At 42.5% G+C, this 14797-nt stretch overlaps 1 protein-coding gene across 4 annotated transcripts; it reads left to right on the top strand.

The window, feature by feature from the left end:
• The first annotated feature begins 616 nt into the window (after positions 1 to 616).
• LOC113450575 (uncharacterized) lies at positions 617 to 10380 on the top strand. 4 transcript variants are annotated; one of them, XM_026721812.2, is made up of 3 exons: positions 2181 to 2343; positions 4579 to 4748; positions 4895 to 10380. In XM_026721812.2, exon 3 carries the CDS (start codon positions 5628 to 5630, stop codon positions 6645 to 6647), a length of 1020 nt encoding a protein of 339 aa, XP_026577597.2. In that variant the 5' UTR covers positions 2181 to 2343; positions 4579 to 4748; positions 4895 to 5627; the 3' UTR covers positions 6648 to 10380. The 4 variants fall into 4 exon arrangements, with proteins under 4 accessions (XP_087769885.1, XP_026577595.2, XP_026577597.2 ...); XM_026721811.2 differs by having other exon boundaries at positions 4542 to 4748; XM_087913759.1 differs by lacking the exons at positions 2181 to 2343; positions 4579 to 4748 and adding an exon at positions 617 to 875.
• Positions 10381 to 14797: the final 4417 nt, after the last annotated feature.

Here is a 14797-nt window from a genome sequence, read left to right as displayed (position 1 = left end):
CTTGTGATTCTCACATGACAGTTGGAGATTAGGCACACTGTCTTGGTGCAGGTCTGTTACAGATTAACAGAGTTGGAAAGGACCTTGTAGGTCATCGAGTCCAACCTTCCACTCAAGCAGACCCTACGACACCATTTCTGACAAATGGGTAGTCCAGTTTCTTCTTGAAGGCATCCAGTGATGAAGCTCCCAGAACTTCTGAAGGCATCTTCTATCCCATTGGTTTGCTGTTCTCACTGTCCTTGGGTTGGGGTGGGGAAGGTGAGAAGAGATTGCCCTGGTAGGAGCTCATTTTGGGAGGCTCCTGCAAGATTCAGTGCCCTCACCCCTACTTTAACAGGATAATTGTTGCTTTGAAGACAGTTGCCATCAATATCAATCTCTATGGAGATTCTCAGTCATCCAGGTCCCAAAGGTGCTTTTTCAGGAGGCAAGAAAGTCCACTTGCCTTCCTTAAAAATCAACTTTGGGACATCAATATCAATATTTGCATTTGGATGGGGGCCAGATATGTTATAGAAATCAGATATGGTGTCTTGACATCTTGGTGGGATGAAAACAGGCTGGAAGGCAAATATTAACCAGATGCACGTTTTGTTTAGGGACTACCTGTGTGCTCCAGTCTTAACTTTGGATGGGGTGTCACTGTCAGCAAGTCCTCAAAATGGGGATCCTGCTGGAAACACAGTGGAGGCCATGGCTGTTGTCCTTTGCCCAGCTCTGGCTGGTGCAGCAGTTGCAGCTTTATTTAGAGCTGGACCTTATGACCCACCTGATCAGATCGCCACCATGTGCCACTGAAGATTACACAGAAACTTGACTACTTGAAATGCTGTTTCAGATACCCATGTTGTGGGTGCTCCATTTGACTGCTGGTAGGTTTCTGGCTTCAATTCAAAATGCTATTTTGATCTTTAGGGACTCTCATGGATTGGGCTTCTTAAATATTTACAGACCACTGTTTGCAAATACTGGTTTCTGCACTGGTCATAGTTGGAGATGCTTTTAGTCTACTTCATTTTGGAGGTTAAGAGGGGTACACTTTTCTGAGGTGGCCTCCATTGTGTGGAATGGCCTCCCTTAGAAATCTCACTTAATTTCCTTCCTAGATGCTTATGAGATTGATTAGACTGGGTTGGTGCCAATGGTTTTTGTCACCGTGACAATTTTACTCCTATATGTTCAGTTTTATAATTTGTTATTTTATCCAGTTTTATTTTTGTGCCGATTGCAGCGCAGAGATGGCGGTAATTAGCTGCCGCAGAAAATAGTGATTCATTGCTTGTGATTTTCCACTTTCATGGAAGGCTCTGCCTTTTTAGCTGTCTGAGTCCTAAGAAGGATATGGCAGCCATGTCAGGTGGGAATTCCTGGAGATGACTGAATTTACAGAAGATTAAGGAGGCTGGTGTTAGGGTGATGAAGTTGCCAACAATTCAGAGTCTGCACAAAACTTCACCACACCTCCCTTTATAAATTATACTACAATCAGCCAGGAACCCCAGCTTCCAAAATACCAAACCAAAACCATAGTGGAGCATACAGGGTATCTAAATCCCGATACTGAATCAAACTTTGAATTAAGCTGTGAAGTGTTTTTATCCTTGTCCATTAAATAAATAGTAAAGCTATGTTCCAGTTAGCCCCAAATTGTGGTTTACAAATCAATATCCCTGCACAAATGTGTATTTGTGCCATTGTGCACAAACATAAGGTACAGACTGGGTTAAAGGCCATGCTTAGCTGATGTGGGGCCTGCAGTTTCTGTGACTGAGGTGGGGGGGAACCTGTTGTACCAGGCATCTGGAAGACTGAGTCAAGTAAGGATTAAAAAGAAAGACAGTCAATATTTTGTTCTTTGTTTATCTGGAAGGCTTTAGAAATCCAGCCTCTCGCCCTTCGTTCCAGACTCGCTGCATTCTATACATCCAGAGGAAAAAAAAACTTGCATGCTCACGTGTTGCTTCTCCAAACAGAATATTTCGCCTGCTCTGACAACAGCAACTGCAGAATTATATAAATGTGCAAACTCACCCTAAGGGTGGCTCCCCCCTTTTGATTGCATTCTGTACTATGCGGCTATTTGTGGTAGCTTGGAGGGGGAGGATCTGTAAGATGGTGAATCAACAGCCGGATCTTGTTTTACTTCCTCTTCCACCCCCAGCCTCCTCCCCCCACCCCCCCATCAACACCACCTTCCTGGAGCGGCATGGAATTTTCCTCCATCCAGGCTTGTGCGTGTGATGAATGTGTGGATGCATGAGTTCAGTTCCAGGATTTCTGGAGGGCACCGAAAGGAAAGAAGGTATCCAGAGCTTTCTCTGTGTACCTGCCTTCTATGAGGTGAGATTAACAGGCACAGGGGGTTGGCTAGTGGGGACACCCTTTTTAGGAGTGCCTGGATGTGTGGGACTGCCCTAACTAGCTTGCAAGAATCCAGACAGCCACTAAGTGGCCAGCAAACAGAATACAGAAAGCCCTGTATCCTTGTTCAGTGATCTGGACTTTGCACCCAAGTGTGGCTTCCTTTCCCTTTTACCTTTTTTTCTATTTGATGTGGTTGTCCAGTGTTGTGTTAATTTATTGTTGATTGAGAGTCTAGCAATGATACTGTCAGTAACACATCTCAAAAGCTCTTTGATGGTCCAATGAGCAATACGAAAGAACCCACTCAGCCCCGAGGATCACAAAGCAGAAAAGAAGCCAAGATGGAGGGAATGTGATAGAGATCAAAAGAAAGAGGGTTGAAGGCGTGGAACATTTTTTAAGAGAGGCAGTGCATATTGTGCTTTACTGAATATTTTTATCTAAGTAGTTATGAGTACTGTTGTTTTTCCCTGTAAAAAAGCAGACAATAAATCCTAATAAAGATGATCACGTGCAGGTATATTCATTTGGAAAAGAGGCATTTGGCCAAGAAAGGTCCGGGGTTTAACTAAATGTTTTTCTCCATGACTACACGTGCAGTGCAGCATCTGGAGGATGAGGTGGCTTGGTTCTGGTCTACTGTTTCGGGGCAGAGAATCTTAAGTTAGTTTCCAGCCAGATCCCAGAGTTAGGTAGTGCTAAGATTAAGATGTGTTTATTGAAAAAGTTCCATATGCCTTAATGAGGGATACCAAGTAGGTGATTCAATAAATAGGATATAAAATATATGGCCCTATGCACTTGCTAGTACAGCAAGGAGGAAGCTCACAGAAGTACCAAGCTGATCAGAATGTGTTAAAGTGAGCGAATTTGTGCTGGAAAATGTAACTTTTTGAGGGGGACACACTCATTCAAACAAAAAAATATTTGCTTCTCTGTTTTTTTTCCTGCCTCGTAGATGTATCAGTAACTAAAATCTCAGTGTCATTATGTCTGGAATTCACTTTTTGCCTCAGAATAAAAGATGATGACATTTGGGGAGGAGGGGGGTGTACAGCAGAAATAGCAGGAGAAAGTATGTATTTGCAGCTCCTTTTTTGGTGCAGAATCCACTCTTATCTCTATAAAACCAAGATATTTGGGATAGTTATCAGGGACGCTTTATTCAGCATTTTCTGGGCCTGACCCAGCCTTCCCTAATTTCAATCCCAAACAGCTGGGATTGGGAAGATTTTTCTCACAAGGAAACCCTTTCCCTCCTCTAATGCTTTACAGATTGAGGAGCAAGTTAGGATGTCTTGGGAACACAAAACCGGACCATTTAGCAACATTTGTGTCATCTGACTAGTCTGGCATCAGTTTATTCCCAGGAACCCTGGTTACCAGTCATAGGAAATGCTGTGCTGAAATGGGTCAAGGCAGTATTGGTTGTTCATGTGGCCTTGGGAGTGGGTCTCTTCCTCCCTTGCCCCCTCTATTCCCATGTATTTCTTAGTAATTAGTAACGCAATAATCCTTAATAGACCCTCTTTCTTTAATGTATTTGTTTTCACATTTTGTGGCAATGACTTCCACAAAATGTGAAAGTTAATGATGTGCTGTCTGGAGAATCTCCTTGTGCACTTTTCTGAGTTACACACATTATTTTGGTCTTTTTTTCTGAGATATGGAAACCCAAATATTGTAGGGAAGACATTTGAGCCTCCTTTTGGTTTGTTTAATGTGTCACTTATCACTCAACTTTGTTTTCTTTATGCAGAAGTTGGCACGAGTCTGGGATGAATGCATGCTTGTTATCTGAGAAAGGCCTTGAATGCAGTCCCTTATGTTCTCACACTACTACAATCTCTTTTAAAAGGCAACCCAAAACTGTGGCTATACAATCATACTCCCTACAGAAGTGAATTAATTTTCCTTGAACTAATAATGTATGACACTGTCTTGCTTTATAGAACATGGTTGAATCTAAACCAGGATAACATAACTGTATGTATGTTATGTTTATGTATAATACAATGTTAAGACAATAGTTGTATTCCTACAATATGCTTGACAGAAAATACCCAACAGTATTTAGGCTCAACCTCTATAGATACTAAAGAGATCCATTCACCAAAAAGTGTAGAAGGCCAGAAACACTTCCTCTTAATAGAGAATCTTATCTATTCCCCTAGATATGTGAATACTTTGTTGCCGTTTGTACCTATTTAGGTGACAGTAAGAACAACAAAAAGACATTTCTTCAAAATTGAAACTGATCAGAATAAGCTGAGGGTTACAATGTCTCAAGAATGACTTTCTGGACATTGAATATCAAAAATTGAGACAGCTGCTAGACTTAACCTTAAATAAGTGGCATCCTTCAGCCTATACCACTTTTGGTAAGCAAAATAATTTATTTCTAATTATAAACATAATAAATGTGTGTAGAATAAATATTTAATATGAAATAGAATATATCGATTGAATATATTGATATTTAGAGTTTATTTACCTTTCCTGTGTTCTTGTATTTTATTGCTTGCAGTGTTCCCAGGCTCAGTTTGTAAGCCACACTGAAGATACAAAATGCCTAAACGAAAATGCGTCTTTACTGACAAACTGAAGCAGAAATATCCTCATTTTCGTAAAGGTAGAGATGACTATGAAGCAGAATGCTTGGTCTGCAAAGCTGGCACATTTGTGTCAGTGGCACATAAAGGTGCCAGTGACCTGGAGTATCACATGTCCTCTGAAAAGCACAAGAAAGCCCTTGGAGGAGACAGTTGGTCTGCAAAGCTGACTGAATTTTTGGGGACTCCAGGCACGAAAGCCGAGGATGCTCTTGCTGCAGCAGACAGCACACTACCCTTGCACACCATCCCAAGTTGCAACAGCTACAAATCAGCAGGCCGCACCTCTGAGTTGTTCAGAAAAATATTTCCTGACGCAGAGATAGTGCAAAAATTTTCCAACACCCGGAGCAGGACAGAAGCTCTTGAGAGCTCAGTGCTTGCCCAGCATGCAGTGAGCATTGACCTGGAAGAACACGGCATCCCTTTCTGCGGGGTGGCCATAGATGACAGCAGCCATAGGGCCATGAAAATGGTCCCGGTACTCATCCAGTATTACGACTACAGGAACGGCGGCTTGAAGACCAAACTCCTGGACCTTCAGGAAACGGCCACTGAGACGGATGTTTCAGATTCTCTTGTCAAAGCTCTTAAGAAACACAGATTGCTTCAGAAGTGCGTGGCGTTCGCGGGGACAACTGCAACACCATGTTTGGTGAACTTCGGCAAGACGAAGAGGCGAGGACTGTGTTTGCCCAGCTGAAGAAATCCCTCCAGAGGGAGACATTGATCGGGGTGTACTGCCCTGCCCACATTTTGCACAACTGCATCCACCACGGAGCAGACGCCCTCGAGGTGGACGTTGAGAACATCATCCTAAAGATCTACCAGTACTTTCACATCTACACGGTGCGGACGGAATCCCTGCAAGAATACTGCGAGTTTGTGGAGGTGGAGTACAAGCGGCTGCTCTCCCACAGCAAGACTCGATGGCTGTCCTTGTTCCCCGGCATCACGAAGTTGCTCCAGATGCACTCGGCCCTGAAGTCCTTCTTCTTGGGCCAGAGCAACCCGCCCGCCGTGCTCAAGAGCTTCTTTGAGCACGAGTTCAGCGAGCTCTACCTTTGGCACATGCACTCGCTGATGAATGCCTTCCATTTGCACATCGAAGAGATGGAGCGGGAAAATAACTCCCTCGTGGAGGTGATGAAGACGCTGGACTCTGTGCACACCATCCTGCTGGACCGAAGAGCCCAGAACTTCATGTCCCTGACGGTGAAGGGGATGCTTGCAGACAAGCGCAAGGAGGGGCTGGAGGAAGGATGTGACGCCTTCTCCGATGCGGTGCGTCGCCTCTACAGTCATTGCATAGATTACCTGGAGATGTGGATGTCATCTCTGCAAGAGTTTTCTTGCTTCGCGTGGATGGCCCTGAGTGACACACCCAGCTGGAGTGACGTGGAAGCATGTATCACTTATTTGATTGAGAAAGGCGTAGAGATTGATGACATCAGGTGTTTTGACCAGTTCAACAACCTGAAAAAATTTGTGGAAGCTTCCAGTGATGAAGAAGAGTTCCAGCATCTGCTTTCACATCAAAAGTGGACTAAATACTTCCTGAAGGCCAAAGCCATTGAATGCTATTCAGAACTGTTAAAAATTGCGCAGTTCTTCTTCGCAATTCCCTCCCACAGTGTAAATATGGAATGGAGCGCTTCTTTTCATTGACACAACGGAAAGGATATGCTTGAATGGCCTTTCATTTAATTTTAAAAATAACCGTTGGGAACATTTTTGTGCGTGCTTTGTTCTGAAGAGAAATGCACATGCACACCACAGGAAATAACAGGAAAAGGCTATGTGTCTTTTGGGGCGTACCATCTATACACAGAAGAGTTTTAGGGCAGTGGCCCCCATCCTTTTGGGCACTAGGAACTGGTTTTGTGGAGAATGGTTTTACCATGGAACGGAGGGGGCGTGATTCCACGTGCAGCCTGCCACCCCATGGATGGGGCTTCTCTTGTTTGCACAGACCAGTTTCTGGCATGCCGCAGCCCAGTGTAGGTCCAGAGACCAGGGATTGGGGATCTCTGCTATAGAGTGTCATCTATAATTAGAAGTATCAGTGATGGTTGTTCTGTTTTTGTCATTAGTTGTGGCCTTTAACCCCTCGTTACTGATTCAGAAATCTTTTCATTGAACCAGGTTTGGGATTGACAGCAAGTTATTTTTACTTTTGAAGGCAGTTTTGCGATGTCATGAAGTTGGCAGACTCACAGTGTAGCACAGAGCAAGATGTCCTGCAATCTAGGATCTTCTACCTGAGCTCTGCTATAAAGGTTTAATAACATCTGAAAAGCAGCACTCTTTTAGGAGTTGAGATTTCAATCCATTTCCAAGCTTAATAGCCAACCCTCTTTCACTGCTTAATAGCTGGACTGATGGATAAAAAAGCCATTTTTAAAAAGTTATTTTACCAGTTAGTGCTTCTTTGAAAAAAATACTTTGAAGGGGCTTTAAAGGCAAAAAACCCCTAATATTCCCCCCCCCCTCTTTTTGCCCATGGAGAAATCTGGCAAAAGCAACAGCTACATCTGGTTTAGAAAGTCAGCTTCTGGTTGAAGAGCTAAATAATGTGCCAGAAGTTATAGAAGACTTCTCATTCAAAGAACATTTGAGCAACTAAGCTGAGAAGACAAAATAGAAGCAATGGATGAACCACCAAGGCACTGATCTCTTTAGAAATCCATAAAACCCAGAGAGAAGATTCCCAGTGCTGTATGATGGACCCTGCATTATTAATGAAGAATCTAATAAAATTCAACTATGGTACTCAACCATAGTATCAGGCCTGGGCTCAAGCAGTTCTGCGGTGCAGGAACAATTTTGCTGCTTGGAAGCTAGCAGAGGTCATTTAAACAGTAGTCAAATCCTCAAAATCAATCAGAAAAATGGTAAGAAATTTCCAAACTTTCCAAAAAGGAAAAAAGTAGGCTTTTTTTTTTAATGGCCCTTTATTCACCAAATTAGTGTAAATACAGGTAATCCTCGACTTACGACAATGAAGCCCAAAATTTCTGTTGTTAAGCCAGGCTTCATTAAGTGAGTTTTGCCCCATTTTACAACCTTTCTTACTACCATTGTTAAGAGAATCACTATGATTGTTAAGTTAGTTACAAGTTTGTTAAATTTATCATTGACTTTGCTTATCAAAAGGTTGCAAAAGGGGATCACATGACCCTGGGACATTGCAACGGTCATAAACAAGAACCAGTTGCCAAGTGTCCGAATTTTGATCATACGATCATGGAGATGCTGCAAAGGTTGTAACTGAAAAATGGTCATGTCACTTTTTTCAGTGCGGTTGTAACTTTGAACAGTTACTAAATGAACTGCTGTAAGTTGAGGACTACCTGTATAGATTTAAATAAATAAGCACATTAACAAAATAATTTGCAATTAAATGTTTGAATTTGAGGTGTTCAAGTCCCCATTTCTTGCTTCTCTACAGATATTCATAAATACTAAAATCTGTGAAATGTAGAGATGTAGGTTTCTAACTTAAAATTGCAAAATTGAAATTAATGCCTTGATTTCAATCATCCAAAGGTTTAGAATGATTTCACACAAACCCTTCATGAGAGAAAATTAATATTCGGAAACCTAGAAGAAAGAAAGGAAAAAGTGGCTTTGGTGGAAGGTGGGAAAAATTAAGAGGCAAATATATTTTAAAAATGAAATTATAACAATGGTCATCAACAGTTAATTGAAGCTATATTACATGCTTGGAGAAAATCACAAATGGAATGTTTGCTGATTACAGTATTTCATTTATTATGAACTTTATAGCAAAACAAAATTGCTTCATATATTGTGTATTGGATACCCATTAACCACAACCAGCAGGCTATGGCTAGCTGTACATGATAAGAATTGAATTCAGCATATTTTGAAGTCACCAAACTCCAAAAGTCCATCAGTGAAAAGTTAATTTCAGGTGATAACTATAATCCATCTTGACAAAATATTTACTACTTACTTAATAATACAGAAAAATGTGAGGTAGACAGATGTAGCTGTATCTGGCTGCCAAACCCCATTATCATCTAGTCCTCAACAGAGCTACACCTTTATGGAGAGAAGTAGTATTCTTCAACGTCTTGATAACAATTTAGAATGATAGAAAGGCAACTCATCAAATTTTCAGATGACACCAAGCTGTTAGGAATTGTCAGCACTTTAGAAGATAGGCTCAAGATTCAGAGAGAAGTTGAAAGACTTGAACACTGGCCCCTAGCTAACAAAATGCAATCCAGTGGCAAGAAAAATAAGGGTTTACACCAATGCAAGAAAAAAAACAAACACACAGGTATAGATCAGGCAATACCTGACTAAGCAGTAGAAGCTGCGAGAGGGATCTTGGAGTCCTAGTGGACAAACACTAATATGAGCCAGCTGCCAAAAAAGCCAACGCAGTCCTAGGCTGCATCAACAGAGGGACAGTTCCAAGATCACAGGATCTGCTAGTACTGCTTTGTGCTGCTCTGGTCAAACCACACTTGAAATATTGCCTCCAGTTCAGGTCGCCATGATATAAAAGAGATGTTGAGGCTCTAGAAAGAGTGCAGAAAAGCACTACAAAGATGATAAGGCATCGGGACTAAAACATGATGAAGAGCTGCAGGAACTGGGTATGTTTAGCCTATTGAAAAGAAGGACTAGGGGTGACATGATAGCAGCCTTCCAATATCTGAGGCGCTGTTACAAAGAAGAGGGAGTCAACCTATTCTCCTAAAACACCTGAAGGCAGGAGAAATAACAGATGGACATTTGTCAAGAAGAGATCCAACTTTGAACTAAGGAGGAATTTCCTGACAGAACAATTAACCAGTGGAACAGAAGTTGCCTTCAGAAGCTGTGGGGGCTCCATCACTGGAGGTTTCCAAGAAGAGATTGGACAGCCATTTGTTTGTCTGGAATTTGTGTAGGTCTCTAGAAGTCCTCCAAAATGCCTTCCGATTCAGTTATTCTGTATTCTATTCTGGCCATGGGAATTATACATTTGGAAGGCAGCGGGCCTGTTACAGATTATTAATTTGTTAAGAGGCTGATTAAGAAGCTTTTAAACACATCACTGTGTTTTAAACAGCCAGTAATGTAAAGGGTGGTTATTGTAGTTTCTTATATGTTGTGTATATACAATCTTCCTAACTCAATTATTGACTAAACCTATTTATATGACTTTATATAAAAGAAACAGCAAACTATAAAAAGAGCTCTCAAGAGGAACACGAATCATATTTAACTTGTGAATGCAGCTCCCCACATAATCTGATTAGGTTAAATGTACAAGCAGGGAACAAATATCTATACCAAGTTTTATGGATGTTTATGACCACAAGATAGCTGATTAAGCTGGTTTGAGCCCTCACAATAAATACATTTGATCCTTTCTGTTTAAGATGGACTTTTCTTTGTATGACCCGCAAGTCAAAAGAAGGAGAGGAAGGAGAGAAGAGAAGGAAGAGCAACCTGAAAAACCAAAATGTTAAAATCCTTTACAGCAGATGTGTTTCCACATCAAAAGGATGCAGCCGGTGTGGAAAAACAACAACGCACATTTGTTTCCCTGAGCTGGAAGCTGCTTCAAGGCTGAACCAGAGGATGAATCACAGGCCTCTGTGATGAGACCAGACCTGCTTCTGATGCTGTTTGGGACTCAGATCCCGCCTGCCTGTGACACAGTCCAACAGGAAGTGGTATGTGATGAATGGAGACAATAAACTCTGTTCAACCCGACTGGTTTCTCCTGCTTGGCTTCAGGTAATGGTTGGATTCATACAATATCCTAACTTCCAAACCCAGTTTGCTGAAATGCAGTGGTTCTGTCCCCAGAACATGTCACGCCCCAGCTAAATAACATACTGGCTTAAAGACAGGTAGTCCTCGACTTACAACAGTTCCCTTAGAGACCTTTCCCAGTTAAAACAGCACTGGACAAAAGTGACATGACCAATTTTCACATGACCATTGCAGCATCCCTTGGTCACGTGATCAAAATTCAGAGGCTTGCCATCTGACTCATGTTTATGACAGTTGCAGCGTCCCAGGGTCATGTGATCCCCTCTTGTAACCTGACAAAGACAATGGGGAAGCCAGATAAATTTAACAACCATGTTACTAACAACTGCAGTGGTTCACTTAAGAAACATGGCAAGAAAAGTCATAAAATGGGATAAAACTTAACAAATTTCTTGGTAACATAAATGTGGCCTTAATTGAGGTCATAAGTTGAGGACTACCTGTCCTGGGAACTTGTTCCTACAAGTTCCCAGGACAGGTAGGTTCAATATACTGAACAATATACAGTACAGTATATTCAGTACAATATACTGAACCAAAAATGCTATCTTATTTTAAAGAGAACTACAGGAGAAAGAGTTGGAAGAGACCATCTGTGCTATCTAGTCAGTGAGACCACACTAGGAATACCGAACCCAGTTCTGGTCACCACAGTACAAAACAGTTGTATCATGTCTCTAGGCAATGTGCAGAGAAGAGATTATAAGAAGCCTGGTATGTTTAGCCTAATGAAGGGGTGAAGGGCTCAGGGGTGACATGTTAGCCATCTTCCGATACTTGGAGGCTTTTCACAGGAAAGGGGGGATGATTTATTTTCCAAAGCATCTGGCAAATGAGTTACACAAGCCCTTCTCTTACAATATTGTACAACATTCATGATTCATGGGTGGTTCCTATAACACATCCAACCTGGTTCCTGTTACATAGTTTTCTGGGTTTGCCTTATACAAACTGGGCTGAGCTGGTTGCACCTTTGCAAAATCATACACTCAACCCTAACCCTGGTTAAAACTGGGGAGGATTAGCCTGATCTGTGAATGCAGTTTTTTAGTTCTTGGACTAACCTAGTGAGCAAACCAGTAACTTGGTTTGAAGGGGAAATCCTGCTTCCATTAACATTTGGACAGCCTTCTCCAACATCCCACCCGCTCCAGCTCTCTGTCACATCCCAATCGTCTTTATCATCAGAGAGACATGCAAACAGAGAGATGTACAAACTGGGAGGTGAATTATGGTTCGTGTCACCATCAGCAGAGATCAGGAATGCTGCCCCGTGCTCTGCACCCTCTGGGTGAGTCACCACGAGGTGATCTGCAGAAGTGATGACTGGCATCCCTCAAGCCATACCTCAGCTATTGGCTTCAGCCAGGCTTCACATTCCAAAATGGAGAGGAAGAGCAGCAGGAAGAAGACAATTATCTTTGCCACGTCTGTATCCCTTCCCTAAACAGAGTCTCACAAACTACACATCCCAAAGGTGCTTTTTCAAGAGGCAACTGGAATTTCTGGTTTTTCTTTGAAGACTTTTCACTTCTCTTGCAAGAAGTTTTTTCAGCTCTGACTTTTCATGCCAAAGGTTAATCGGAATAAAGAGGGAAGGGACCTTGGAGGTCTTCTAGTCCAGCCCCCTACTCAAGCAGGAGACCCTATACCCGTGATGGCGAACCTTTGGCACAGGAGCCACAGGTGGCACGCAGAGCCATTTGTGCCGACACGCAAGCCGCAGGCAAACTTACCTCTCTGCACATGCGTGCGCTTCACAGTTGATTTTCAGCTGGTTTGAGGCCTTTTTCGGCCTCCCAGAGGCTTGAAAAAAGCCTCTGCAGGCCGAATAATAGGCCGGTTTCTTCACTTCCTGTAATACCGGAGTGATAAAATGGGCCTATTATTCATCGTGCAGAGGCTTTTTTCAAAAAAGGTGCAGGTAAGGGGGCAGTGTGGGGAGGATTGCGCACATATACGGAGGGGGTGTGATGGGGAGGCACATCGCTTTCTGGGTGTTGGCATGTGAGCACGCGTGGGCCAGCACGCACACAATTTTTGGCACAGGAGCCCAAAAAGGTTAGCCACCACTGCCCTATACCATTCAAGTGGCTGTCCAATCTCTTCTTAAAAAACTTCCAGTGATAAGAGCACGCTCAGCTTCTGGTGGCAAGCTGTTCCACTGGTTAATTGTTCTTTCAGGAAGTTTCTTCTTAATTCCAGTTTGCCTCTCTCCTGCATTAGTTCCCATCCATCGTTTCTTCTCCTGCCTTCAGGTGCTTTGCAGAATAAATTGACCCCCCCCTCTTCTTTGTGACAGCCCCTCAAATACTGGAAGACTGCCACCGTGTCACTCCTGGTCCTTCTTTTCTCTAGACTCTGCATATCCAGTTCCTACAGCCGTTCCTCATAGATTTTTGTCTCTTGGCCCTTAATCGTCTTAGTTGCTCTTCTTTGCACTTTCCCCAAAGTCTCATTATCTTGCTTTTACTAAGTTCACAGGTTATATGCAGATTTTCCAAAGCAACACTAGACTTTTTCACACTTGTCTTAAGCATTAAACCAGAAGGCATAGATTTTTTTTATGTGTGAAGGCTTGGAAACTTTGAGAACTGCAAACTCAAGAGTTTTGTGGCATTTTAGCAGAGAGCCAAGTCTAGAAATTTGTAGCAGCTGCTGACCCCCTCTGGCGGATCAGATTGGGAACAGCAACAAGGATCCTCAAGATAAAGTGTTTGTAAACAGTTGGACTTCACTTTGGAGCATGCCCAGTAATGTCAATCACAGCTGCCCTGTAGTGGCATGATTCCTTGTCCTTTCCAAAATGGGTGTCAGACCTGCCGCAGCCGGGTCCCTAGGAAAGAAAGACCCTCGACTCCATTTGGTTGAAGTGATATGTACTTTTACTAAGAGTTATTGGTTGCAGCAGAAGCAGGCTAGAGCTAAAGTTCCCACGCGAAAGGATAATCAGAATAGAGCTGGAAGGGACCTTGGAGGTCTTCTAGTCCAACCCCCCCCTCCACCCTCCGCTCAAGCAGGAGACCCTATACCATTTCAGACAGGTGGCTGTCCAGTCTTAAAAACCTCCAGTGACGAAGCACCTACATTTTCTGAAGGAAAGCTGTTCCAATGAATTGTCCCCTCAACCCATTGACTTTGCTTGTCAGAAGGTCGCAAAAGGGTATCACATGACCCCGTGACACTGCAGCCCTCATAAAAGTCAGCTGTCCATCATCCAAATGTAAATCATGTGACCCTGAGGATGCTACAATGGCCATAACTGAAAAACCTTCATAAATCACTTTTTTCAGTACCATTGTTAACTTTGAACAGTCACTAAATGAACTGTTGTAAGTGGAGGACTACCTGTACATGGTTCATATATGCTGAACATTGTGGAAAACCAAAGTCTAGGTTTAGTATGTTAAGCATGTTATAGAAACCCAGCCATTTTGTGAAACACTTCATTGATTGTAGAAATTTTGCCCATTATTTATCATTCTAATTTTGGATGGGGTAGCGATATAACACACACATACACACATTGGCTGGTGGTGTTTCCCCCCCAGTTGTAACTTACTGCATGTGCAAATACAGCCATCCTATTTTGTTAATATAGACCTATCCGGTTCCTGTGAATACAGTAGAAGGTCACATCCCACAATTAGCCTTAAAACACCTTTTGTTAATCTGAGCAGCCAACATTAATTGTGGCTTAGCCAAACATAAATTTAATCAGGGCAGACAGAAATGTGCCAGCACGTGGGAAACTAATAAATTCAAAGGAATAGAAACACAGGTGCCTTTTTTAATTCTTGTTTTTATTGCAACAACCCCCCTAGATAAAAGTCAACAGGTGGGCAAACAGAGTCTGAAAATGGAAGTCAGTTTGTTTTAAACAGGAAAAAAAGCACTTTTTTCCAAACAGAAATTCAGAGGGGATAGAAACCAGCGATCAGCCAGATGCATTTCTCTTGACGTTGGACAAAAGAGGAGCAAGTACCCCCCAAAACAGAACACAAATTTCAAGATCC

Source organism: Pseudonaja textilis, chromosome 16 (assembly GCF_049901715.1).
Source record: "Pseudonaja textilis isolate UNSWEBS1 chromosome 16, rPseTex1.2, whole genome shotgun sequence".
NCBI lineage: Eukaryota > Metazoa > Chordata > Lepidosauria > Squamata > Elapidae > Pseudonaja > Pseudonaja textilis.
This window is presented reverse-complemented; position numbering and strand designations above follow the sequence as displayed.